The sequence below is a fragment of the Anser cygnoides genome, chromosome 8, assembly GCF_040182565.1.
Source record: "Anser cygnoides isolate HZ-2024a breed goose chromosome 8, Taihu_goose_T2T_genome, whole genome shotgun sequence".
Taxonomy (NCBI): Eukaryota; Metazoa; Chordata; class Aves; order Anseriformes; family Anatidae; genus Anser; species Anser cygnoides.
This window is the reverse complement of record NC_089880.1, coordinates 13,764,505-13,792,052: the sequence shown is the minus strand read 5'-3', so window position 1 is coordinate 13,792,052 and position 27,548 is coordinate 13,764,505. Positions and strand designations below refer to the sequence as shown.

At 42.7% G+C, this 27,548-nt stretch overlaps 1 protein-coding gene across 5 annotated transcripts in view; it reads right to left on the bottom strand.

The window, feature by feature from the left end:
* The window catches only part of RC3H1 (ring finger and CCCH-type domains 1), a 73,068-nt gene that overhangs the window by 32,051 nt on the left and 13,469 nt on the right, over positions 1–27,548 (bottom strand). For all 5 annotated transcript variants that reach the window (XM_048073429.2, XM_048073430.2, XM_048073432.2 and 2 more), the window contains exons 2-9: positions 17,101–17,468; positions 10,184–10,304; positions 8,628–8,867; positions 7,414–7,589; positions 6,278–6,478; positions 4,944–5,076; positions 2,844–2,962; positions 833–945 (exon numbers count right to left, since the gene is read on the bottom strand). In XM_048073429.2, the coding sequence (XP_047929386.2) occupies positions 833–945; positions 2,844–2,962; positions 4,944–5,076; positions 6,278–6,478; positions 7,414–7,589; positions 8,628–8,867; positions 10,184–10,304; positions 17,101–17,331 (1,334 nt within the window). In that variant the 5' untranslated portion in view covers positions 17,332–17,468. The remainder of the gene's footprint in view (positions 1–832; positions 946–2,843; positions 2,963–4,943; positions 5,077–6,277; positions 6,479–7,413; positions 7,590–8,627; positions 8,868–10,183; positions 10,305–17,100; positions 17,469–27,548) is intronic.

Sequence of the window (27,548 nt, the reverse complement as noted above, 5' to 3'; positions counted from 1 at the left end):
CAATTAATGTAATATTTGCTCAAAGGAATTAAGCATAGGTAAGAGACATGAGGAAGTATCAGAACTCAAAGTACTCCAACCGCCTACAGAAACCACTGCAACCTGAAGCAGAACATTCACCTCGCTTCACCCCAGGACAACATTATTACTAAGGCAAACAATCCAGTCTGGATAAATTAGGCCTCCTCCACCTGCAAACCTGATGAACTGTCTTTCTTGACATACACAACTAGTTTGGAGGTGAGAATACTGACTCACCACCCTTGTTAACCATCCAAAACGGCACTACCATTCTCCATTTTCTTAATACTATGACAAAAGGGAAAAATAAAATAAATAAATAAAACAACTGTTTCTGCACAACAAGTATCAAAGTCCTATTCTCTGTGATTTTGAATAACCACTTTTGTCATTCTAAAACCACGTGCTCTGCTCTTTTTTCTTCCCATTTTGCCTATGCGTTACATGCTATACAGCTAGTGAACTGCTGTATCAATATTTCCAGTTTTAGATTTTTTTTTTTTAAGGAATCTATCAGTATCATCCTCTCTCTCACACCCAATTAAAAAGTCAGGATGAGAATCATAAAGAACTGACCACAACAGATGCAATCTAGCAGTATTTTAAGCCACACTTAAGAAATAATAAACAAAAAAAGCCTACTCCCAACATCTCAAACACTTCTTGTGAAAATGTCAAATTTTCAAGCTGCTGTTGTACAGAGCAAAATATTCTGTATTTGAGAATAAACATCTCCAAAACCTAACAGATGACTGTTGTAAAATTTTCATGTTATTTCTTACCAGTGTAAGCAAATGATTTGTACACTTACTTTTCTAGCTCTTCCTGTGAATGTGCAAAGGTGCAGCTGGCTCCTCGGGGGCATCCTCCTCTCTGTTTCATGTCTCGGCACATGTATGTCTTGTACTTGCTGTGCTGAGGAGGCTGGCAAGGTTAAAAAAAACACAAGGAAGATATCAGATATAAGTGCACTTAACCAAGAACTGAACACATCCTCTTATTAAAAGATTGAGGCACGACTGTTGAATATTCCTTCAATTTAAACATTCCAAAGGGTATCTAATGTGAAGCAACTGGAGCAGTATTGATGTTTGGTTGTTCAACAGAACGAACAGATTAAAAGAATAGTTATTTTGACAACTGAGACACTATCAGGCTTTTAAAACTTGTTTATTCATTACTGGATCTTGACTGGAACATAGTTGTAAGTTTCTGTGAAACAGTTAAGTGAACAAAACTGATACAGACTGGGGAAAAGTATTACCATGCTTAATCAGAAATTGCCAAATATTGACCAGGCTTTGTGGCAGATGGAAAATAAACACACTTTGGTCAGTTACTCTTCCATTGCTTTCTGTTCGCTCAAAAACAGCAATGGAGTATCCCTTTGATCTCTGTGAGAGAGTTAAACTTCACCAAGACACTTTGTGTCCTCCTTCAGACTACAAGTCTCTTGATTACCTATAATTATTATTTTTATTAATAGTTGAGGATTCAGTCTTACTCCTACACAAATCATCAGGATATAGGCTATCTTTTGGATTCTTGTTTACAAATACACAATGCCTTGCTGCAATCTCGCCATCTGCATGTATGCCCGTTTTCCAATCTCTAAATAAATTTTGACAGAAGGCCAGAGGTGGTCTTAAAGTTACTGAAATGCACAAAATTAAATCAGTCGGAGGCAGAAATACTCCACATCAGACTTCTCACCAAGGAAAAGGTCTGTAAAAGTAGACTCTTGCTTTGTGAGAAACTCAGCCAGAAGATGCAAATCTGTAAGAAGTCATCTGCAGACCGTTTTTTTTTTTTTTTTCTTTTTGCTATCCTACAGTGAAAAAGGATTTAGGCAGTACGTACATGAGCTGCACAGCCCTCTGCTGGCCACTTTTGCTAGCCAGCAAAACTCTGCCCAAAACTCAGCATACATCCCCCTTCCCACCTGGAGGTTTTGTGTTCCCTTAAGAGAATATGCCAGGTCTAGGCGATGGCCTCACCAGAACAAAAACCTTCACTGTTTTTTCCACCCTGATTTCCACTTGTGTATTCCTACTGCTTTTCCTCTTGCCAGTAACTGTGCTCATTAGACATCTGAGTGAATGCAAAAAGGTAAAAGAGCTGAAATAATTTACTTTGATTTTTCTTCCCCCTTCTCCTAAGAGAATCTACCTGTTCAGCTCCCTGAACCAGCTCTCCAGCAGGCTGAGTGCCAAGGCAGAGAGGGAATGGGAACGTATGACAAGCAGCTTTGTCTTTCCGCAGCAGCTAGCATTTAGATCAACTTAGCTATACAACAAAATAAGATCAAAGGAACACATGGTAAGATATAACTGTGAGATAAGCTAGTATATATTTGGCAACATCAATTTCTGAAACAACAACAAAAAATGGTTCAGAAACCCAGATGGTTCCTTTATATGAAGTCTTCCTAAATCTTTAAACTTTATACACAATTAAATACAGGTGTAAGATTCTTTTCATTAACAGAGCGACTTGGCTGAAATGTGTCATTAAAAACACGAAAATTCCCACAGATCACAGTCGAGGCACCCCACCTCCTCCTCCCCACACTCTAATCAGGAGTGTTAATTCATATCCCTACGCTTGTAGCTTGATCAGATTGTTTTCTTTTCATCCTAGTGAACTGTGCAAATATTCATGCAACCTTTTTTTTTTTTTTTTTGAAAAACATGAAAGAGTAGCAACATTCTCAACCTGCTCGTGAAACCAAATCTCTCCAGGTGACATTAACAAACATCTGCTATTAGACAGAGCCAGATAAAATGTATGAGTAAGCTTTTCTTGTATGATTTGGCTTTTACCTGTTGCTGATCTGTTCCTTTCTTGCTGTGATTCTGGATATAATCAACTAAGCCATGAACAACCGTCCTCACGGCAACCAGTCCATTTTCCAGTTGTTCCCATGTTGGAGGTGGAGCATCTGTAGTATTGACAAGAAACAGAGAAAATATATAGAAGGAAAGAAAAAGTCAGAAGGATTTTCTAAAACCAGGTTACTGAGAAACCACCAGTATCACAATTTTTTTGTTGCTTCTGATAAAGCTTGACAACAAATGTCATTAAACAAGGATTAAGCACTTTAATTCGGAGATATGTACCACCTAATGAATAAAGCTATCTATAGAGTCAAGATTGAACCACACAAAATATCAAACGGGCCACTTTATTAGCCATTTATTAGCATGTCAAGTCTCCTTTTACAAGAGCTTTCATACCCCACAGAACTCCAGAGAAAATGCTTTGTACAAACTCTTCATGTAATGGAAAATCCATCTGAAAATCCCACTTCACAAATTAGGCAAAATTATTCTGTATAAATGCCATAATCACTGGCCTAGATCATGCAGTCAGTCACTGAACAGCAACCAAAATTGCTGTATCCCACATGGAAACATGTCACAAGGCTAGTATCTGCAACAGAGCATCTAACACAAAGCAGTGCAAATAAATTTCAGGCTTAATCCTAGAGGGGTACTTGCTCTTTCTAGCTGACTGACATACTTGTCTAACCCTTTAATCTATTCCAGCAGGTGACACTCCCGCTGGGTGCTGACACTCTGCTGCAGAACACAGGACCTCCAAGTGTTTCTCTAAGTGCCTTTCAAGATCTTTAACAAAATTATGTTCTGCTCACAAGTACGTGATACTTGCAGAGGAGCTGCAATGTACCTATAGAACAGCAGGGAAGCAACTCAATAGCACAGCAGAGCAATGACTTCAAAATAAGACTTCCCTACTGAAATTTCCAGAGAGGCTATTAGTGATTCCACTTTCCTTACCACTCTTTGGCTAACAAATTGCTAGTACGCACTGTTTTGTCTCTGACTAGTTACAGTAGGAAAGATTTGGGAAGAAAGCACTGCCTTGCCTTTAACTGTGAAGTACAACTGTGAGAAAACTTTGTTTCTCACACAACTGGTCCTCATTTGAAAGGTCAGTTTATTTGCTTAAACAGACAAACTTAAGAACTACAACTTTTCATCTCCTGATGTCACAGTTTAGGCATCAACACAGTTGATTAGTTTTGGTTTTTACAAATATTAATGGGTATAAAACTTCAACTACAGCACTATCCCTTCCATACCTACTCCCTCAGGGGGTCCATACTCATATTGCTGCTGACTTTTCCAACACCTTCCATCTTTCCCTCTGTCAACATCTTGGATTTCATTTACCCTTTATGCTCATTCCAGCTTAATTTCCCCTTCCCAGACCATCATTCACACTTCTACAGAATTCTAAATCAACAAGGAAAACAATAAATTCCTTAGCATAACACACCTGTCTCATTAAGACCAATTCTTGCCCGGCTTCTCTCTTTTCTGTAATTGTTTTCTCTAGGAATCTCCCCAGTTTGTAAATAATTTTGCTCTGGTAAAGAACTCAAGAGGAAAAAAAACTCAGACTGGAAGCTAAGGCTTTGCATTAGGGGTTCTAATGATAATCCTACTGCTTTGCAAATCTGGTTTCCAACAGCAGCATCTGTACTAAACAGGGAAAAGGAGAAGAGTAAGACTGCTGCCAGTCTCTCCGGTTAGAATTACCTAATATGAGGCACACACCATGTAATCTCACAGAATCGTATGTATCCAATATCCTCATCCATGCTCACCTAGTGCTGTCAAACAAGGAAGATACCTTCTGAGAAGTTGTAAAATTATTCCTGACATTCTTTTGAATTAATTTATTTTAGCTTCAAAATAGTTTTCTCACACAAATGACTGCTGTTCCCAGGTTGGTCATGAACACCATTTGAGAATCTTAAGTTTGAGTTACAGAAGATGTTTCCTTCCACTTGAGAAACAGTTTTTTAAACCCTTAACACTTTAAAGGCTCCTCTTACTAAACTAAAAGTGGTCGTTTCTTTCGGTCCCTCAGCCCTGCAAAACATCTAGACTGACCTGGACTGGGATCAATATTTGCCAGGAGCTCAAGGTGAGGTCGAAGACGATTCAGGTTAGCTGGATCTCCAGTCCTCTGAAGAGCAATAGTTAATTCCTGAACACTCTGTGCAAACGAGGCTGGGGTCTGCAACTTAAAAAAATTATAATAATTAACTTTCTACAGGCAAAGCAATCCTCAGCATTTCTAATGGTTGCTCCACAAGATCACAAGCTGCCTTACAAAACTGGACTAATTTTTTCTCACACAAGCTGACTTCAGCACCTTGTATTAAATTCCTTCTATGGTATTATGAACATACCCTTTTTTGACATTATAGGTTGAAATATAGTCCTAAATAGACAAAACAAGCTGGCATTACTTCTAGCAATGAAACCTGTCTTTTCTGTGTTGTACTGGCACCCAGAAAGAAATGCAGATATTAGAGAGCATTTAAACAAGATTTCTGAACAGTCTGGTATCTCCAGTCCCTGAACCGACAGGATTGCATCCTGGCTTACACCAAATACAGCAGACAGTAAAGAGCAAGATGGTAGAAGGAGAAAGATTACTAACATCCCCACATTTTCAGTATTTAAAGTATTTTGACTCTACCTAGAGCCTTCATATGTCCTCTGTCAGAACACCTGAAAATGTGGGCAAATACATGAATATGTAGCAGCCCTTGGAGCCAATCCTCCTAAACGGCACCCAAAGCAATCATTTCACAGCTTTTGTAACTGTTCAAAGCATTACAGTTCAGTTCTTCCTATCTAATTTAGACACTTATGTGTTGCCTAACATTTAGGGTGAAATCCCCTAATTTAAACATTTAGGGGACGTTTTAAACTTTCTAGGGAACATAGGACAAATGTTCCCCCTAACAAAAAAGAGATCTGAGCATTTCCAAATGCCAAGTCATTGTATTTAAGAAACACGTTTCAACAACTCTTACTTCATTCAGGTACAGGCTAGGAGACTGATTTTCTTTCAACTTATTGACTAGCTCCCTGCCTGAAAATGCGAACCATTAACCTCTCTTGCCACGTTCACAGTTATGTGTTGACAAAGGACACCTCCCAGCTAACCCCAGTGCAGCTAACCCCTGTGGCTTCTCATCTGCTGAAAGAGGTAAAGAAGAAAGAGATAGCAAGATGGCAGAGGGAGCAAGATTCACTAGGTTACAACTATAATTATTCAAGCCATAACAGGTTTTGAAATAATAGGGCAAGTGACTAATGGGTGAGTACACCTGGGTACAATGTGTATATATACTCAAGCATTCAAATTACAAGCATATAAATCTAAAACAGTTGCAAGGAAGATAAAGTGGGCTGGTTTTAGGTGGCTTTACCTTATCAATGATAGACTGCATGTGGGATTTGTGAGATTGGTCTCCATATAACAGGGAGGACCACTGATCTGGTGCAATGCGTAAACCTGCTTCCATAGCAATTTGAACAATCTGGGAATCATGTTCCCTTCTCAGAGCTTCGTAAGTCCGGAATTCCTCCTTCAATTGCATCAGGGAGGAATCCTCATCACGCTTTGTCACCTAGTGGGGAGAAACAAGCCAAATACAATTAAGCAGGATAAGAAGATGTAAAGTCCAAGGCAAAAGAAATCGTTAGCCAGCAAATAAATTCTTCCTCCCAAATGAAACTGAACTACGATAGTATGCAGCCAACACTAACACCACCATTGGTTCCTACTAAAATAACACAGTAACACCTGTCCACTTCTTGGTGGTTGCAGTTGATATCAAATATAATTTACTCAGAATTTGACCCAAACATTGGTGGCAGTATCAGACTTCATAAACAATTTCACAGCCTCTACACCTTACTTCTCAAAACAAGGTATTTCGTTTGTATTGCAGGTTTTTGTTTTAGGGTATCAGTACCAGCAACAAAGCATTTTTCTAATTCAACAAGAGTGAAAGACATTAAAGTAGAGCACCTAGGAATGGGCCATTAAATAGTGTAAAGCACCGTGAACAGCTTAAATTCACTTTATTACAATTCTGGCATTCCAGTGCCTCATATTTCTTTCTTTCTATCCACATCACCACTCAATTAACAGAATTGGAGATTTTCCAGCTTTAAGACTCTTCTAAGGAGATAAGTCACGCCGACTTACATACAGGTTTTGTTACTGTGCATCCACTAAGCCTGGACAACACCCAAACTTAGATTTACAGCTTAAACTTCCAATTTCAGCCTATTCTGCCACCACAGATGTAGGAGAAAGAACTCTCTAAACACATCTGGGACTTAATTAGGAATACTTCTTATAACCATACATATTTTTAGACACAATCATTGGTACAGGACAATGAAAACTGAAAATGAAAAACAAAAATGTGCATTTGTACACAGTTTTGTACATTTGAATGTGTACTGAAATTAATTTTAAATTGAGAGATCTTTTCACTATATAAAGAAATATTTTCCTGCATTATCAAATCTCCAGGCAGGATCTTCTTCATACCTTGAAGCATGAGGCTCTGTAAAGAAGCTGGACAACATGCCCAATGCTAGTTTTAGAAGCCTGAGGAAACCGTGGCTCCAGTCTCTGAACCACAAAGAGAACCAAGACCTTCCGTGACAAAGCAGATCCATCTTCCAGAGCTAGCAGAACGAGCTTTAAAGCCTCCTCTTGCATGGCTGGGGGGAAAACAATGAGAAGAAACAAAGAGATGAGAGAAGACCAAGGAAGATCTCTGCATTGTTTCACGTTTCCCTACAGATAAGGGTGGGAGACCAGGTACAAGCCACACACATGTTCTTCCAGATCACCAGACTGTGACTGGAGAAATACTTTCTTTTATTATCATTACTTATTTTTCTTTTTCACTTTATTTTCTTTTGGGTGTCAGATGATAGGAAGACTTCTTCATTCCTGTCCTTACCTCTATTCTACTATAAGAGTTTTTGAAGTGCATTATTCCCACACCTTTCCCAGCACAGAATGCTGACATATTGAGGCATGACAAGGCTGCTTCCTGGGCAGGTAAAATCAACTACTGTCCCCACAAATATATTAGGCGATGTACCACCAAGTATTTGGCTAGACAACAAGCCTCTCTGATCCTTGCAGCAGTGCAAAAGTTAGCACCCCAAGGTTACTCTTCCTTTTATCTGTTTCAGTGGTAAAAAAAACTTCTGTTTTAAGAAATCGACTTCCTATTTCACAGCATTCTTTTTTGTTGGTACTCAGGAAGTTAACTCTACATGTTCAGTAGCCAGACTATTTTTTTTAAGCAAATTTAATTTAGTGTTCTATGAAAAAGAGTTTAGATTTCTAAGTACATAACTTAAAAAAAAAAACAAACAAAAACTTGACACACCCATACCCTATGGGTACCAGATCTCTTCCCACAGCTCTTTACTTTTTCTAGAAGGGTCTTGCCTCTCCAAAGGATAGCAGATAGACTATTTTCTATTTTATTTTATCACAAGAACAAAAGGACACAGATTATTCTGAATTTTACAGAAGATTTGCAAAAGCACTAAAAAAGCGAGAAGTCCACGACAACAGCCCAATAGATATATCATTAATTCTGAAGACCTACTATTAAGAAATCAGGCCAGTGCCCAATAGGAATCACTCGGACAATTTCAGTCACAAGGACATCCATTTCTCAGTCCTTCCTAATTCTGAATTGCTTCTAGTATACAAGCAGTACTACATGTGTTACCTACCTGGGCCAAGGAACTGGCACCCTCTGGCTCTCACTGCAGCCCAGAGGTTGGAAGAAAGTTGCTGCGGATTTTGATGCTGAAGAATGAGCTCTGTGACTGTTCTTTCACCAAGCGACCGTGCAGCTCGCATAGCTCTGATCCGTCCTTCTTCCTCCACTAGCTGGCAGTGAACTAGTGTCACAAGTTTCCTTTGCATAGGACGACTTAAAACGCTCTGAGTAGTACTGTTAAGACCCACACCTTCAAAATAAAACGAAGCAGAAAAAAATATAAGCTACCTCTTAACTCCTCCTCTTGTGCCAGCCTTCAGCTGCCGTGCTGGAGAAATGCAAAACTAGTTCTCCCGATGTCCACTTTGTTAAACAGAACACCACAGAGAAGGGATATCACCAGTTTGTTTTTGTCAGTTTGTTTCACTCAGCATTACAAGCTGACAGTTCCAGGCAGTCAGCCTTCCCACGGATTTATGTTTTTCTCTCTATGACGGCTTTGGCTCTCTAAGATGTTACAAATTCTCTCCCCATGTAGGAAGTCTGTTCTGAATCCTCCCCTATGGATTCCCAGGTGTCTCCTCAAGGACAGGATCATACTGTAGTCCTTCCTTTATTCGTGGGCTTCAGGGATCACTGCCTTCTTTAACCACCTGTCCGTTTTCAGACATTTAGTATCTTACCTATATTTGAGGTCTCCACTGCTTTGACCGACCCAAACTAAACTGGTATGACCCAAACACTTTTGAGCTCACGTGAACAAATACATTCACAGATGTGTTGGGAGCCAGTGAGAGCAGGGGAAAGAAACAAGTTGCCAGACACAGAGCTAACCTGTTGAGTTTGTTCTGCAGCATGGGCCTTGTTCATTAGGCCACTACTATTCAGAGCGGTTATGGTACTGCAATTGTGCTGTAGAAGTTGAAAAAGCTTGACAGAACTTTTGTAAAAATCTGGTTTTGGAAACCTGACACCTATATTGCTCACCTCTCCTGTTTCATTTGCGTCTACATCTAGGAAGGGTTGACAGGTTTTCCAAGTCCACCATATGCAAGGTAGGTAAAATATATACTCTGGAACTCAGTTCGATTTTGTTACATCAGAATTACCCAGACAGACCTGCACCTGTATATAATCTTGTATATAGAAGTATTACTTATTTCTCTTGTAGGTCCTATATCCAATAATTCTTGTTTCAGTTTATTCCTTTGCCATAAACATGCTGTGCTACAGTTATCTCAAAGCAAAGCAGAAGTCAAACCATGATTTTTAGCTTTACCTAGTTTACTGAGGTCAATTCAACTAAGTTTGTCTCAACTTACTGTACCAAGGCCAAATGTGCCTCAGCCTTTTCTAGGCGTTATTTTTGACATAAGGACTTTTTATTTTCCCCCACGTGAAGACATAACCCTAATGCCTAGGAAAGTGTTTTCAACCACCAGTCATTTTTAAACTAGATCTACATCCATTTTTTCCCCAAACAGACTAACTAGTCATTTGGACAGTTTGCTATGCATGTTACGTGTTTCCATATTTCATTTTGAAAGGAAACTGTGTAGGAATTACCTCTTGCGCTGCTGAGTGGTTTGAGGTACAATGCTAATTCTTCCACACATTTCTTGCCCTCCTCATAATGCTTGGTATCTTCAGCTCCACTACATAAAGTAATTGGCTGCTGCTCAGGAACCTGAAAAGAGATGACGTACGTTTATGACAAATATGCATAAATAACAGGCAGTCATACTTACAAATGCCACATGAAACTTGTTAATATCAAGCATTTCCTGTTTTGTTCTTCTCAGTGTTTTTCTACATTAGTAAGCATTTTTTTCCAGCTTGTTTAGTGAACAAATGGCAAAGAAAGTATCAGTTAAACGGAAGATTAAAACTAGGCAGCAAATTTATGGTTGTATCAGACTTTATTTAGTGGCTGACAGGAAATAGAAGCATAACAAGAGATATATTAGCATGAGAAACTTAGCATTCTTTGCTACTATACATTTTTTGTTGAAGTCACGTGCATATTGAGACATCCCCAAAGCTGGCTGACCAAATATAGAACAGATCAGACCAACTCTGGCTTGCAGGAACACGCAGATTCACATCTAGGGCCTCACAGCTCTGAAATCCTCCGGGGCTGTGATCTGAGCTACTTGGGTTAGTGGGAGAAACACCAAGCAGCAGATACACTAGGCCACCCTTGCAGCGTATTCTGCCTAGGCCCAATCAAGCAAGCAATAAGACCACGTTATCCTGCACAGTACGCAGGAATACAAACTGCAGGTATCAATCTGACATTACAGGACAGTTACAGGCTTGATTTTATTTTTATTATGTTTTGGCTATAGCATTTATTCCTTCATCCAGGCATTCACCAGAAAACAATCTTTTTCGAAGGTTTTTCGAAGGGATGTTAGATCCTACCCCCTCTCCAGGTTTCTTTTTTTTTTTTTTTCCCTCCAATTTCAATTCCTACAGCTTTAAACAAATCTGGGGGTGCAGCATAGCACCGTAGATAAACACCACTACTCAGCAATCAAATCAGCAACTACAGGGTAGCATAAAGAACAGGAATTTTTCAGAAGACTAAACACAGGCACTTTTTGCGTATGCTACTGAAGTGCCAATAGATCTCAGACTGACTTCCACCATTTGCAAGTCAATCACTATAATACAATGCTAATCCTATACAGCTGCTCACCCGAACCTCAACCTAAAAGCACAAGTCTTTAATGCGCAAGACAGCTACGGACCTGTTAACCTTCACACAGAAGTGATCCAGCCATGTCAAGAGTAACATTACGATGGCAGCAGTGAATAAAAGCCGTGAACTTATACAAATGTACCTCAACACAAGCATGGACGGGAGTTTTCCTATTAATTTTAACAGAAATCATGTTTCAGTGACACGATCACGCTTCTACAGGCCTACACGCTGCTTTGGGGGGAAATGCTCATTCTGACAGGCCTCAGAGAAAACAGGGTTACTACTTGCGTAACTCCTGCTGTGAAAGTCAGTGACAAAAAAAGCCTCCCAGTGCAACGCACAAGCTGCACCAATTACAAGAGTTGATACCACTCCAGAAACAAGATAATCAAAACAGCCTGGATCAGACACTTTTACTCCTCCTACAGGGAAAAACACGAGTTTAATCACACCAAGACAGGAAGGGTAGCCTGTATGCTTTCCATGGACTACAGTTAACTTCTGAGGGATTTGTTTTCCTGTTTCTGAACAAGAAAGCTTTAGCAAAAGGAGATTCTCGCAGCCCGATCTTACAGAGGTCAGGCATAACTGTTTCACCAACGACAACCTCAGCCGTGCTGGCTTCTTGTGATTTGGGCACCAGGCATTAATTAACACTCTGGCATTCCCTTTCATGTTAACAGAACACCCCACCTCCTTTTCAAAGCCACTGCCATTTTCCCAGTCTGCTGCCTGGGAAGTCCTACCAGCACAACTGGCTCGTTGATCCCACAGCGTGCATCTCACGCATTTGTGCTGAGACAGATACTGCGCAATCTCTGCCCTATCTCTGGCTGTAATGTATTCAGGGGAAATTCCCTCTTACTCCTGCGAGCATGCAGTCCGCCAACAGCACCAACTCGAAATGCAAGCACAGCATCACAACACGCAGCAGACAGAGCGGGCTGGGAGCAGACAGGGCAGGAAGCAGCACTCAGCCTGGGATTTCTGTCTGGAATCGGCGTTGGGTTAGCGTGCATTCACAGCAGCGGTCTGGAATGCCGGACACAGCACAACACAGCTGGCAGGACACGGGCTGTCTGGGCAGCTCACAGAAAGCCTCCTCTGGCCCAGGAAAAAGCTGGCACAGGAAAACTGCCAACAGTTGAAGAAATTATTCAACACTGTGCCTCTGCACGTCACTCCCATTTCTCCTCTTTGCAAGGGAAGCTTTAACATAAAATCCAAAGGCCTTGCACAGCTGTACTTCTGGTAAAACAACAGCTCGACAGAGATTTAACTTTCGTCTTAAGCTGAAGCAAGTGTCACATGGAACGATAAAACAAGAGGCTTATTTGGTGGTTTCAGGAGCCTTCAGGAGAGAATACGTTTCTCCCCACACGCATCACACCACTGAGGATGAAATATCTCCCAGCAAAGCTTACAAGTAATTTATCCCTTTGCTGGTACTACCATACAGTTCCAAGGCTTCCCTCCCCTAATATTTCAGAGCTGTAATGATTATGAGAAAAGCACTGACCAAGAAAAAAAAACAAAACGGTAAAGCCATGATTCATGAAAGTCACATGAGAACTGAATTTTAATGTTGGCTCTATCAAACAGTCGCTGGGGGCCAAGTGAGAAATCATTCAAGTTCAAAGCATTTTCACTTCCCCTTCTCAAAATATCCCTGAGAGCATGCCGGACCCTTTGGTCACTTCTGTTTACAATGCCTCTTGAGAACCTCAAAATAGATGCCCCGCAGAATGAGTTCATGATTTTCATCCTCATTCAATATTCCATTTTCTCAGACACCGCACCCTTCGCAGTTTTAGTTTTCACTGCAAGTACATTTACATAACACAACGAATGCCTCCCAAGGGAGGCTCGAACAAGACCGGAAAAATAACCTCAGATGCTTTATTTAAGCCTGTGCTCATTCTGTGCACATCTGCCTGAGTGACAGGGGCAGGTACTGCGGTGGTGGAATGCTGCCCATCAGCGTGGCTGCACACATCCGCAGGAAGAGGCAGGTTGCGCGGTGCGAGGGGGGGCAGAAAAGAATGCTAATGCATCCTCGTCCATCCCCATGGATCGATGTCTTGTTTCCTGGTAAGAAACAACCAAAAAACCAAACCAACACCACAGCCCACTGTCCAGTTCCTGAAGTAGCCTTCACTAAGGATAACTTCTTCGCAGAAAATTCCTCTGTCGTGGCGCCTCGCTTCACCAGAAGCTACACCACCACATCACCAAGTGGTAACTCAAGCTTTGCAGCCGTAGTCTTCCCCTTTTCAAAGGGTTATGAGTTAAGATCACCCCGCACGTTCTCTCGTTGTGCACATGATTCCGCTGCCTGCTGCCTGGAATTGCATTTATCATGTCCACAGGAAACTACGGAAGAAATTAAAACACCACAGGAATGACTGCCTCTTGATGTCATCTGTTTGGAGTGCACACAATGCTGTTTCACGTGCCACAGAAAACAGGAGGGAAGAGATTAGATGACAGGTCCATGCCTACGCGTCTTCAAAACACTGCCCTGGTAATGTTTAAAATATTTACTTACCGTGAGTAATACAGGGATGCTTGAATAGTTAACATGCAAAGCCTCATCCCCTTAGAAATTGGCTTAAGAGATTTTTTTCCTCTACCTAAGAAGTTTAAAAAGCAAGCTATCCCATGGATGATCTAATAAAGCCTTTCTGATTTGTATTAGAGGCACTGTCCCTCCCTTTCCTCACGATGTTCTTAGCTCTCTCTCAGGTGCTCAGATAGTTCCAGCCCTCCCAGGAATAACAATTCTCATCCCCTCCTTACAAGCCCTTCTCCCCTCGTCTTCTGAGGCTGATCCCATCTACATGTGTGCCAAACTGCCCAGCTACTGTCCCACGGAACAGACCCTGTGTCCACGCTCGGTGTGTCCCACGCTACAGCAGGGAAGCAGAAATTTGAATCTCTGCAACAGTTTTCGTATCAAGTATGGTTTTAAACTGGGTTTAAACAATTTTACTCCTTGGAAAGGGGTGGGAAGAGGGAAAAATTCATGAGCAGACAGTAACTGAAGCAGGAAACCAACACTTCACCATGAGAGCAACAAAACCTTCACAAAGATAATGCTCTTACCAGGAAAATAGGTTACTGCTCCTCATGTGCCTGTGTGACAAGTTTAGCACATTTTCTGCAGAAATACAGTCCTGCTTGCCTCACCCAGTGGCTCTGCGTGAAAGCCAGCCGATGTGACTTGCCCTGGCATCCTGTCAATGCTGCCAGTCACAGCAGAAGAGATTTGTTTCTTGAACTGCCTGTTCTCCTCCTCTGCCTCCAGCAAAAAGCATACAACGCTCATAAACGTGTGAACTTCTCAGAAACCTCCCCAAAGGGAGAAGAACAAACTGTTCTTTTCTCCCCCGGATAAAAGCTATAATTGTGTTCTAGCGTATTTCCATCTAAAACGAAGCCCGCTTTTTGGGATTCATCATTTAAAAATAAAGTATTACAGGTCTCTATGGACCCAGGTTAAGGTACACACGGGTTTGTTGGAGATCAGGGGAGGTTAAAGACACATAAAACCTCCTGAAACTAAGACAAGAAGTGGAACAAGAACATGGGCTTTGTTTTGTAACAGAAATTGAAGATACTACTTGTTTCATGATCTGGCTTGCTGCTCTCAGATCATTTTTTTTGATGCGTACCAAAGAGAGCCCATCTTCTTCATGAGACAGAGCTCAAAGTTGGTGTAGTTTCTCTGCAGCACTTTTTTTTGGTCCGTCAACGAAGCCTTCCTCTGTAGAAGATGTCAAGCCTGGCCATTCTTAAAGAGACTAGAGGAAAAAAGCCCCTGTTTCCCTGTCCTTCCCAGCAAAGTAGCCTAATTATGCTCTAGTACTCCAGAGTCTGGTAAACACTGCAACAGGTGCCAGGAAGGGAAGGGGAACAGGAGAAAGGATGGTGACTTACACTGAATGCTGATTTCATTCACAGCACTGGAACATGCTCACTGAAACTAGGAGAGCTGGGGGTGTGTGTGTGTACAAGGTTCCCTTAAGGGGAACGTGGGAACAGCGATAAAAGCGCCGCTAAGACCACCAAGTACTGTTCAGGTCACAGACTGCCGTGAGCAGCATGCACGCAGGAATGGGTGGCAAACAAAAGGGAAGAGAGTACGGTCTCTTTTGGTGACATTTGCAGATTTTAAGGTCACCACGAAACAAGGTTCTATGAATCTGGATCGTGGAAAATTTAAGATATGAAAAGGAGCACAAAAAAAATATGCCACTAGGTCCAAGTCTGAACCTAGAGTTCAGAGGGCTCTCAGGACACATACAACACTACCATACCCTTTTTCACACCTCATGCACATACAGATGAGGAAGTTCTGACCAGCTAACTAGCAAAAACAGAATAAAGTTCTCTAATAATTGTAACAGAGGCTGGGTGATTTTCCATCCCATTCCAGAGGAGCTTTTTGTGGAAATTCTATTTTAATCTATCACATAGCTTCTTACATAGACAAAGTGTAACAAAAGCACACAAAACCACCAAACAAGTGCAGAAGCAAAGACCTTTATCATAAACGTGGACATTTGGATACAGCTGGAACTACTCTAGAAACTCCAAGGAGGAAGGAAGGCAGATACAATGGAGCAAGGGAGAAAGAAGAGAATGGTGATATTTATGGCATCACCCAGAGATCTCACACTGCTTGGAAACCCTTCAAGGTGGCAGCATATGCACATTACAGAAATGGAAGCACAGAGGCTCATTACCCTCTCCTGCAGAGCAGGATGAATCACCAGTACAGCCAGAAACACAAGTCAGTTTTAAATCTTCTGATACAAGTTCCAGACCAATACACGGCATGAGAAAGAGAAATAAGCACTTCTTGATAAACAACAAATAAACAAAACACAGAACAAAAAGAGTCGCAAAACCACACCTGGATCTGTCACAGCACCTCGTGAAAAATATCGTAAGAACACTTTTCCATCCTCCTTTTATAGTTCTTCCACAACACAGGTCATCTCTTTTCCCTGACCTACGCATCTCCTTGAACTTTCTGCTGGAACTCTGCTGAACCCGGACAGGGAAGCAGAAAATGGGAAAACAACGGCCACTATAAGGGAACTGCATTCCTTCTACATTTCTGCTTCTTACCCATAAGTTAGACATGATCATCCCTCCTCTCCCCAAGATCATGACCCTGTCCAGCCTTGGGAGGTATGGGCTACAAGAAACTGCTGATGATCTATCTAACCACTATAAGCTGATGCCAATTGAAGTCTGTGCTGCAACTGAACAGGACAGTCCTGCTTTCCCCTGGCCCCTCTCCCTAGGCTGCCAGTAGCACCAGTGGAGCACTCATTCTGGTCAGATCACCCTTCGGCTGGCCTCAGCGCGCCCCTTCCAGCAGAAAGGGGGTCTTGGCCAGACTCTCCCATTCTCCTGGGTGGGTTTAGATTAACGTCAACTCACAAAGTTATCCATCTCGAGCTTTCAGCAGAGCATGGATGGATACAACTTAGAGAAGAAGGAAGGGAACAGAACCAGCCCTTTTGGCGACAGCTCACGGCTACACTAAATCAAACCTAACACCAAATCAGTCAGTGACCAGTAGAAGCAAGATCTGACCTGCTGTTCCACTAGAGCATGTCACAGGTCTAAAACCTATAATCACCACAGTCAGTCTATAGAAAGGTACATGTCTCCTCTACACTGTCAAATTCTTTATTCATGAATCGTTTTCCTCCTTTGCTTTTGGAGGACAACACAGAAAGAGATAAAAAAGCACTGCTACCTGAGCACCCACTAGCTGCAGCAAGGCCGAGTTCACAGGAAGGAGTTCAATGTCGGTGTTGATAGTGGTCTGGTCAAAGGGGCACGCCTTCCGGTGGAGCTTGTTGAGGCACATCTTGCAGACTGTGTGGCCGCAACCCAAGCTGATGGGCTTCCGGATCGTTTCGTCGAAAGTCTGTGTGCAAATTGGGCAGGAGAGAAAATCTGTCCATTGTGGAGCTTGTACAGGCATTGCTTCAGGAGTTAATTGACAGGACAAAAATCTAAAGCACAGATTCCACTGGAATCAAAATCTTTGAAAAAAAAGTCTGTTTGTTTTTAAATATCTTCTGTAAGTACAGACAGTCAGCACATAGTGTGAAACATAACCTAAAAGAGAAGAGAAACACAGTTAGCATTCTCTGCTGGAACAGGCATTTCACACCCTTTGTGCTACGCAAACACCACTCGCAGAGGTATAGCTCATCTAGGAGGGCAGTTCTGACATTAAACAGACTGAGTCACAACTTGTTTTAATTCCAGCTACTCTCTGGCACTGGAAAAGCCACTTAGAACTGTTTCTGCTGTTATGCATCCTTAAAAAAAAGGCAAGGTAGTTACCCAACTGAAGTTATGAGGCTGGATTAATTAGTTTTCCATTTTAATGTTTTTTTTTTTTCCTCTATAGACAAGCTAATTAGCATCAACTAGATTCGAAACAAAATGAGACATTTTTAAAAGCATCGTTGTACTGATTCTACTAAAAATTTATTTATTTATTTAAAGTATTGATTAAAATTTTACTTTGACAAGGCTTCATCCAAAACCTGTATCACAAGCAAGTTCCCCCCCGTGTTCAGAGGCTCCAGGCTGGCACACAGTGACTCTGCAGACGCAGCTGAGCTGCCGCAGCCTCAGCAGTGACGGGTGAATGGCTGGGGTGCAGCCAGATACCACCTGCATCGGCGCAGCTCACACACAGTGCCGGGTAACACCCCCTGCTGCTACTACAGCACCAGTCCCAGGCTCAAGCAGATTCCCACAGAGCTGCATTATGCCACAGGGACTTATCTGGGCACATCTCAATTATCCTGGGAATCCCCATGCGTTATGGGGTGTAAGTCAGCACTGAGAACTTGCCCTCAGCCTGCCCACCAAGCAGCACCATTCCTCAAAAGAAGGAAGAACTTCCAGAAGTCACTTCTGACTCTAAGAGCAAGAACCGTTCCTCGAGAACCCTTTCTAACCCTGATTTATATCATTAATTGCCTGTCTAGAGATTTTATAGGCAGAGAAAGTCAGATTTTTTCTAATGCACGGACAGATGACACAAACACTGTAACAGAAGAGAACCTGGAGGCAGACTTATTTGCCACTTTTGTATCAACACACAGAGGAAGCAAATGTTACTAACTGTGAGGGAGCGGAAGATAAGACACGTCTCTGGGACGATAAAGAAATGCAAGACTACTTAATGCGCACGATGAACATTAAAAACCAGCAAACAGGAGACATGAATTGATATGAACAGAATCATTATCAAAAGCAAAATCAATAACGAACAAACTCAGTGTCTTTCCCGCTTTCTATAACCTGTGAAGTCAACAAAAACCAGTTCAGGTAACACCGAATTAATGCCAGATTTTTCTCCATCTCTCACTTTCCCACACAGCACTGGCTTAGGCTTTACACCAAGGAGCGAGCACTTGCTTGCTATTATCTGTTTAAACAGAAGCAAAGCCAGCAACCTTTCACCAAATCTTAGCTAAAAAAAAAAAAAGGAAAAAACATAAAAACAAGAAAAATCTCAACACCAAGCAAAGGCCAAGAGAAACTTCCAAGTTAGAATTGCGTAATTCAGAATCAAAGCATTTTAAAACAGCAACAAAAATCGGATGCTAAAACAGGCTGAAAAGCCTCAGGCTTTTGTTCCAGAGCGCAGTGCGATGCTGTTCACTGTTAACATCATTTTGCCAAGGCAAACAATGAACAGTTACTAGTTACGCTTTTAGCCCTGTTTCAACAGCACATCTGAAGCTTAGTTCTAAAGCTAATAAAAATAGAAAGTTACTTCTATCATCAAAAGATATACAGCACCATACAGCCATAAGGAGGTATCCATTGCAAGTCTGTCTCCCCGGTAGCACCCTGTCTGAAGAGAGGCACTGCAGGTGTTAACCCCAACACACCAGCATCCCGCAGCCCGTGCTGAATGGCATTGTTTTTCCCTAAATGACCTCTTTATTAGAAAGCCAGTATTTTTTCATCTTGTCAGCAGACCACCACATCAAACCCATTACTAGTGCATCATTATATCCCAAAGGAAAACATTTACACTGGTCAGTTACTTGACTGAGCTAACTGCCTAAAACATGTGGGGAATTTACTTTCGAGCCTCCCCTTCCTTTATCGATTCCATTTATTAATAAGCCTTGGCAGTCAGCATCTCATCTAGAATCACTCTTTGTGAGCCAATCTGTAACAGGAATTACCTTGAAACACCACAATCCTTTCTGCAACGAGCAGTACACAGCTTCATAAAGAGTGCGCGTCCTGCCGTACACCATTCGAGGTTCACGGTTTAAGAGCTGAATCACATTGCTTCCTTCCTACCATGCTGGCATTAAAATAGCCAGAAACAATTTCCCAGACTCATCTGCAATTCAGAAGTAATTGGAACAGTCTATTTGAAACATTGATTATTAACCACCATGTTAAACCAAGCGTTAACAAAAAGAGCAATTTTTTACTGAGAAAATCTAAAAGCAGACGCTAACACGAGGCTACACTGCCAACAGACCGAGCAGAGGGGGGCTCAGAGACTTCACCACCCCAGACTCAGAAGTGGAAAGAGGAGACTTGAACACACATTAACACAGGAGTTAACTAATTAAAAAAAATAGACATGTTGTTCCTGCTCATACCTCTGGCCACTTAAGAAAGCCAGCACAATGAAATAGGTCACATTTTTTTACACTCTTAACATTAGAGAGAGAAGTTTCTGTTCTCCAGTCGGGGGAGGGAGGGAGGAATTCATAACATCACTGGTCCCTTAGCAAGGCAGGTTCCAAAATGCCGGGAAGCAAAGGAAGCCAGGCTGATACACAAGCACGCTGCAGGAGGGTCCTCAGCAGCCGCAGCCTGGCACTGAGCAGCCAGGGCAGGAGGGCACTCACGCACAAGCAGGAATGCGATGGCTACAGAGGCACGTCTCACCCAGGGGTGACAGCTCCCCTTCCACCTCACAGAGCTCCCTGCCGCCACTCGCTGCGCTGAGCTTTTCCCTCTGCAGCACCTGGGGACATGCTCTGGTGCCTAAATGCCAGAGGAAGGCCGCTGATAGCACTGACAATAGAAAATACGTCTGGGAGAAACCTCAGGAAGCCATCCATTTCAGCGCAGTCTAACTGCTGAAACAGATGGCTAACTGGCTCGATCCAGCCAACCTTTTCCCCACAGAGGAAAAGAATAGCTGTTCGAGCACCAAACCCTGCTCCGCCAATAAAGCTCCCCAACAGAGCAGCACAGAACCAAGAACTCCTCCAGCCCTGTGGCCGGTGGGAATGGCACAGCAGGGTCCGACAGCTCCCAGGGCTGGCGCCACCCCAAGCACTGCCACTGCCGCACAGTTTTCCTTGTCTACGGCTTCAGTTTCCCAGCTGGGACCTCAGTCTTCAGGCTTGGAAGCAGTCGTGCATTGAGATCCGCTAGAAACCTCCCCCAGCCACAAAGCGTACGGACAGGTGGGGTACGTAAGAAGTGAAGCTGGGGAAGATGCATCGTTTTTGCAAGGTTTGTGACTTGCTATGACCTTGGAAATAATTGTAAGTCAGTACTTAGTTTCCAAGAGCTACTTTAAACACAGGAGAAATTACAATCTGCAACGAGACAATGGAAAACAGCGTTTCATTGCCACAGACAGCTATCAGAACCATCAGTGCTGGAAGAGGGAACACTTTCCAGAACAGATAAGTTAGAAAAAGCATATTCATGCCTTCATGGGGCAACGCGTTTCAAATATGCCTCTCCAGGATTATGCCAGAGGTATGGAGTCTGGTGAGCAAAATGTAAAGCCTGCAAGCAAGACACACCAATTTGAGTAAGATCCCCCTCCCCAGAACGTTATGGCTTCTTAGCCCACTCTGTCTTCTCTTTCACACATTAACTCCCAATATTTTAAACACTTACACACGTCTTTGTGCATGACTGAAGATAAAGACACGCTAGAAAAAAGACCCAGAAAATACACAGGTGCTGTCACACACAGGAGTGTAGTGAGTAAAAGGTTAGGGACACTATTTGAATTGCTAACATTTTAAACAGGGCCCACCGTTTGTTCAAGTAATAGGCCACGGATCTCAGGCCAAGGAGGAGTCAGCACACTTGCCTGGAAATTACTTACCAATGTTTCAGTTGCTAGTGTCGCTTTATGCTATACCATGCACCTATCCTACTCTAAATGGAGCTAATAGGCTCTCTTTTCTTGTTGTTTTGCAAGCAAGCTTTACTACCACCTGGCTTGCCTTCAGATTCCTACTCACACATTGTGCTAGTGGTGTGGGGAAGAACACACGCAAAAAAAAAAACGAGACATCCACGGCGCAAAAACTGGAAAACAAGGACCTGTAACTAGGAATGAAGAAGTCCCAAGACACGTACCTTGGGTACTGCACTGGGACCAGAGACAGTCCGAACATATGAAATGTCTGCATGCAAGTCTCCTGCTTATGCTTAGCTCTGTACAGGAATTATTTTTCCAGTTAGAACTTGGAGAAAAATCAGTAAGGTCTCCTCTCTTCTGCATCCTCCCCCACCCCCCAAAAATCCTTGAGATTCCATCCTTAACCCAGACTGGAAATGTCACACTGCAATCAGATCAGTGACCTGTCTCCCCTGGGATGCCTCCGGAGAGCTGTCGGTGATTCAGACAGCAAAGCCTCGGCACAGCGGCACGACGCCGTATCATGTTCCCCGCTCTGGCCGAGGCCGCAGAGGGGGAGCTGCCTCCTGCCCCAGCCATGTTATGCCTCGGAGCCAAAGCCTCTCACGCACAACTGGAAAGCTTCTGGAGCTTCACCCCTCGAGATGAAGATGCTTTCAAAATCCACACCGCCTCGTGCCAGTATCTGCTGGCACCAAGTTCCACACGTAACGACACGCAGGCGGACTCCCTTCTGCTTTCGGTTAAAATTCAGCTCCCTCCAAGTTCATTGCACTCCCCGAGCCCTTCGGTACAAGCCCCAAGTATCGGCCGACTTCCCTCCCAGCCACGTTACTCGGACCTAACTCCGACCCCAGCAGTATCATGTGTCCCTTCGTCACAGCCCAGCGAGCGCCGCTCCCCGGAGCAGGCCGGCCGCAGTCACGTTACACTCCAGGCAGATGACTCAGCACACCTCCAGGGCAGCCCCGCTCTGCGCCTGCAGTTTCAGGATACGCACCTCTTAAAAGCGCTGCCTGCTCCCCTGGCTGTACAGGGCTCTTTACGATATTTCACTCAGCTTTTCTCACCCAAGCAGTATCAGCTTCTTTTGGGACGTTTGAAGACCAAAATTCTGAGTAATGGTCATTTTTATCGCCTGCTTTTCCTTTTGTCCTGAAGCTGTATTATTTTTGCTGAGTCTTACTCAGAAATAAACCCAGCAGAACTTCCTCCAACAACGAGCACACAAGCAAGCCTACTTAGTGCAAAGCTTGATGCAAAAGCAGTTCCTCATTGCCAAAACAAACTGAGCCTTGCCAACCAACCTGCTCACGCAAATACAGCTCTTGGCTAATCTATAATGTAATCTACTAAGGAAAACATCAGTTTTTCAAGATTCTTACTCCTTGGTAGTACCATAAAAATTTCTGAGAAAGAATAACCTAGCCAAAGATGTGATCCTCTCTCATGCTGGACTGATGCGGTGAGACACTAATTACTTCAAAACCTCTCTGACACTCGAGATGAAAAACAAGTCAACAGCCTAAATCAAAGCGAGCAGGTAACAGTAAAACAACTCCTGGCTAAGAAGGACTACCAGATGCACACAGGGCAGCCCTGCCCGACAACCAGACCCCTCCCGCACTTACCTGCTACCACACAGACACGACCGATTTTCACTGGTGCTTCACAAGCAATATTTAAGTAAATAAGCCTCCCAGTCTAATGCACTTCATGTAATGCAGATCATTTCTGAGAACACAAATAGCTTCTGTCTCCCGATGGGAAGTGCAGCACACAAGACTTAAAGAAGTACCAAATTTCATTTTTGGGAAAAACTGACAAGCTAACCCATGTGAAACTCTGAGCAGCCAGAAGTAATCGGTTGTTTATATGACCTAGCAAACACACTGTTCTCAAAAGGCATGCTGAAGCCACACACACACACCCCAAAGCCAACCTCACAGTCTGCAGAACAGGACAAACACCAGCCAGTGTTTTCCCTACCTAGTTCCTTCCTGGGGAGAGGGGTAGAAAAAAGAAAGAGAAAAGAAAAAAAAAAAAAGAAAGGAAAGAAGAGAGAAAAAGAGAAAGAAAGCCCATGCCTGACAAGAGTAGGCAGAAGAAAAAGCTTCTTACCTCCGCCTGGGGAGCTCCATGAACACCACTACCATGACAAGCCCAGAATAGTATTTCTGACGGGTTGAGCACCCCCCCCCCTCCCGTTTGCTCTCTGAAACTTTGCTGTGCACCCCAGGCTGGCGGCAAGTGCAGCACTTCCTCATTCCTCCCCTGCCGCGCATGCCTGCTCCCCAGCAGCTGAGCACTCGCCCAGAAGACAGACCTTGGTAACAAAAGAAATTCCCACCCAAAAGCAAATCCTGGAAGTCTGTGTGTAACACATTCCCACCCTTTCTTCAAAGCCATGTAAAAAACATCAGGCTCCGGTGACAAGAAGACTCTTAAAAAAGAAAAATAAAAGTTATGAATGCCACCAAGCTTCTGTCCCAAATCCCCCTGAAGCTCAGGTAAATCAGGTTCTAGGTTTGCTTTGTCTTCCTCAGTAACGTATCTGAGCTATGAAAACAGAGGAAGAAATGGATCTATTGTCATGCAAGTCTCTTATTCGGCAATTTGTAAAGTTCCTTCAGAAAATGACAAAAAGGCCAATTAAGGACAAAATGTTATAATCCCTCATTTGAAATTTCCTGGCTTGTAACACCACTGGGGGCAGGGAGGGAATATCACAACTCTGCTCTAGTATCTCCCCAACAGAGGATCTAAAAGCAATTTAAAACTATTTGAGCTTCACAACATCCTGTGAGGCAAGAGCTGAAGTCTTCCTACAGACCAGAAAACTGATAAATAAAGTCATTTACTCAGCATTTCGTGAGAAAAAAACAGAATGAAGCTTAACGCGTCTTTCTCTTGACTTCTTAACTTTCCTTCAGTATTGGATCACTTACACCATTGGGATCAAGAACCTGAAAAGGCAACACATGCGGAAAGGCAGCTGAAACCTCCCTGCTCGCACTCCCTGACAACACAGCCTGCGCTCGGCTGGGACAGTAAGTGTAAGGGAAGACAGACGTGACTAACTTCTTCATTTCTGGTCGATATCAGACATCCCTTACAGCTTGTTTAAAAGAAAGGGGAAGTGACCAACCCCTAATAACAAATGGTTTCATGGTCTATTACCTAGGAAAAATTTTCTACCAACCGTAAGGACACCTAAACCCCCAGATGATTCAGGCTAGGGAATGAGCAGCAGACAAGCAGGGCCAGAACACCTTATTTTCATTTCAGTTTAATCACCTGCATGGAAAACACACAAACTCTTGTAACAGCAGCACAATGAGTAAACCTGGATTAAAAATCAGGGACAAACTAAACAGATTAACAGCAGATAGCACCTGAAACATCCACAATGGTTTTCAGCAGAGTGGCTTTGGTTCCACAGGTCGAACACTTGGGAGCTACCAGCCTGGCTCGCAAGAAGCGATGGAACCAAACCCTTCACTTTCTCCCAGAAGCAGACGCCATTTGAAGGGCTGCTTTCTGAACACCTAAGAATTAGAACAGCTAATTTGAGAATGAGAACTAATTATCAAGCAATTGATGTGCCCCTAGACAGCTACATGCTGACATGACTGAGTCTGAGGCCTTTTCTAAGTCATTGCGGAAGGAAGAGAGAGGACATGATCCATCCCAGGAGACCAAAACAGAAGGTAAAGTTGCTGCACCCAGGACTATTCTCTCCTATGGTATTTTGCAGAGCTTATACAAGAGCCTATATTGAGAAAAAATAGTTTTTAAATTTATAGATTGCTATCAAACACTGGTGAGAGCCCTAGCAGAAATAACCAGAACATACTTGTCAATCTTCAGATTTGAGGGTACAGACACACATTAGCTCTTGCTGTCAGCTACAGAAGTCCCTACCCTTCCTTAAGAATCCCCTTCCAAGATATTCCAGTCAAATTGCTTGCACAGACATCCCCTGGTTCAAGCTAGGGGTTAGAGAGGGACCTCTCTAATATAAACACAGGTAGGCAGAAATATGGGTCGGCAGCAACTACACAATAAATACCTCATTTTAACCAAAATTGGGCAGCAGACCAGCCACACAAACACTTCACCTAACAAAACAATCTAAGCAGCAGTAAACTTCAAAAAGAGAAAGCAACAGGAACTAGGCAGTGAACTAGAGATGGCAAACACTGCTGATGCACAGGCATCTGAGACGCTTGCTTAGGTGAAACATTTTTTCTATCCATCTTCTTGTGACGTGAAGTATCAAAAGCAACGTGGCAATAATGAGATGGGCATTTGCTAATGACACAATCTATATTAAACATCAAAATCACAAAGGCCAGTATCATTCTTTCCCATGCAGGAAAAATCTATGGTTACCTGACTACTACTATAGGTGTTCCAGAGCTGAAAAGTAGGTTTAGGAAAAGGGGAATAAAGACCTTGTTGCCTCTGCAAGGCCTTCATCATGTATTGGGGAGATAAGTAGATACTAATCATTTCGTGAAGACCCAGGATGGTTCACTGACACAGAAGGCAAAAAAAAAAAAAAAAAATTAACAACAAAAAATAAAAAAAATTAGAAAGTGTTGTTTGTCACCTACTCTCTACTAAGATTTCTGTCCCAGCTTGATTCAGCAGCTGTAGTACTGCTTTGATGTCAGTAACTCTACAGCTACAATAATGCTATCACTGCAATAGGTAACAGCAAGATGGAGAAGGGTAGAATTAAAGTTTGCCTAGTGACATTTACCAAAAACTGTCCAAAAATAATAAGCAGCCCTCCCCAGCCTCCACTAACACAGTCTCTAGTAAGTGCCGCCACCACCACCTGCAAACTTAGAATCATAGAATCATAGAATATCCTGAGTTGGAAGGGACCCTTAAGGATCATCAAGTCCAACTCCTGGCACCGCACAGGTCTACCCAAAAGTTCAGACCATGTGACTAAGTGCACAGTCCAATCTCTTCTTAAATTCAGACAGGCTCGGTGCAGTGACCACTTCCCTGGGGAGCCTGTTCCAGTGTGCAACCACCCTCTCTGTGAAGAACCCCCTCCTGATGTCGAGCCTAAATTTCCCCTGCCTCAGCTTAACCCCGTTCCCGCGGGTCCTGTCACTGGTGTTAATGGAGAAAAGGTCTCCTGCCTCTCGACACCCCCTTACGAGGAAGGAACTTTCATAAAAGCAACTCAGCCACATTTTCTGAAAAGAAAAAAAAATCCAGAAATTATCAAAGCCTGAATTCTGGGAGCTGTGTGGGTGTTTTTGTTAGTTTGTCTCAAAAAAAAAAAACAAACAAACAAGAAAACAACAAAAATAAAACAAAACAAAAAAGTTTACAGTTAAAACTTTAATGAACATATGTCTAGATTTACAGGCCTAGAGTTACAGGGCTAGAATCAGGTAGCAAGTTTGAACTTCCCACCCAGCTCCTTCCCCCTCTGTTCAATGGCTAGCATTGCACTATTGACTCTACCAAAGATGTTTTGACTTAAAAGTTACCTAGTAGATTGAAAACAAACCAAGCAACCAACAACAACAACAAAACCCTCACATGTCCAAAATTCCAGGTGACACAGAAAGGAAATGCTGAAATATACTGCAAGTATAGAATTAAGTGAATACACCTGGCTACTGCCAAGCAGAGGAAAGCAGCAGCATCCATTTCACTGAATCACTGTAAGAGTAAAACGTAAACGTAAAAATCCCACTTTACGCAGAACTTCACAGGGATTCAGGAAACAAGTATTCTAAGTGTTCATTTGAAATTTTTGACTCAGGAGTTCCTCTTCCTTCTAATTGCTTTGACTAGGAGTTGGTTTTTCTCGTCACTGAGTAGATGCTGCCTCCATTTTAAAGGCTTCGTGTTAATAGCTGTTTGCATAACAGTAGTCTCTAATAAAGCTTCAGTTACTCTATTTACCTTCAAATGCAGTTTATTTTGGAAGACTGCATTTAAACATCAAAAAGATCTTTTAATAAAAGCACAAAGTCATCAAAGAGCAGTAATGA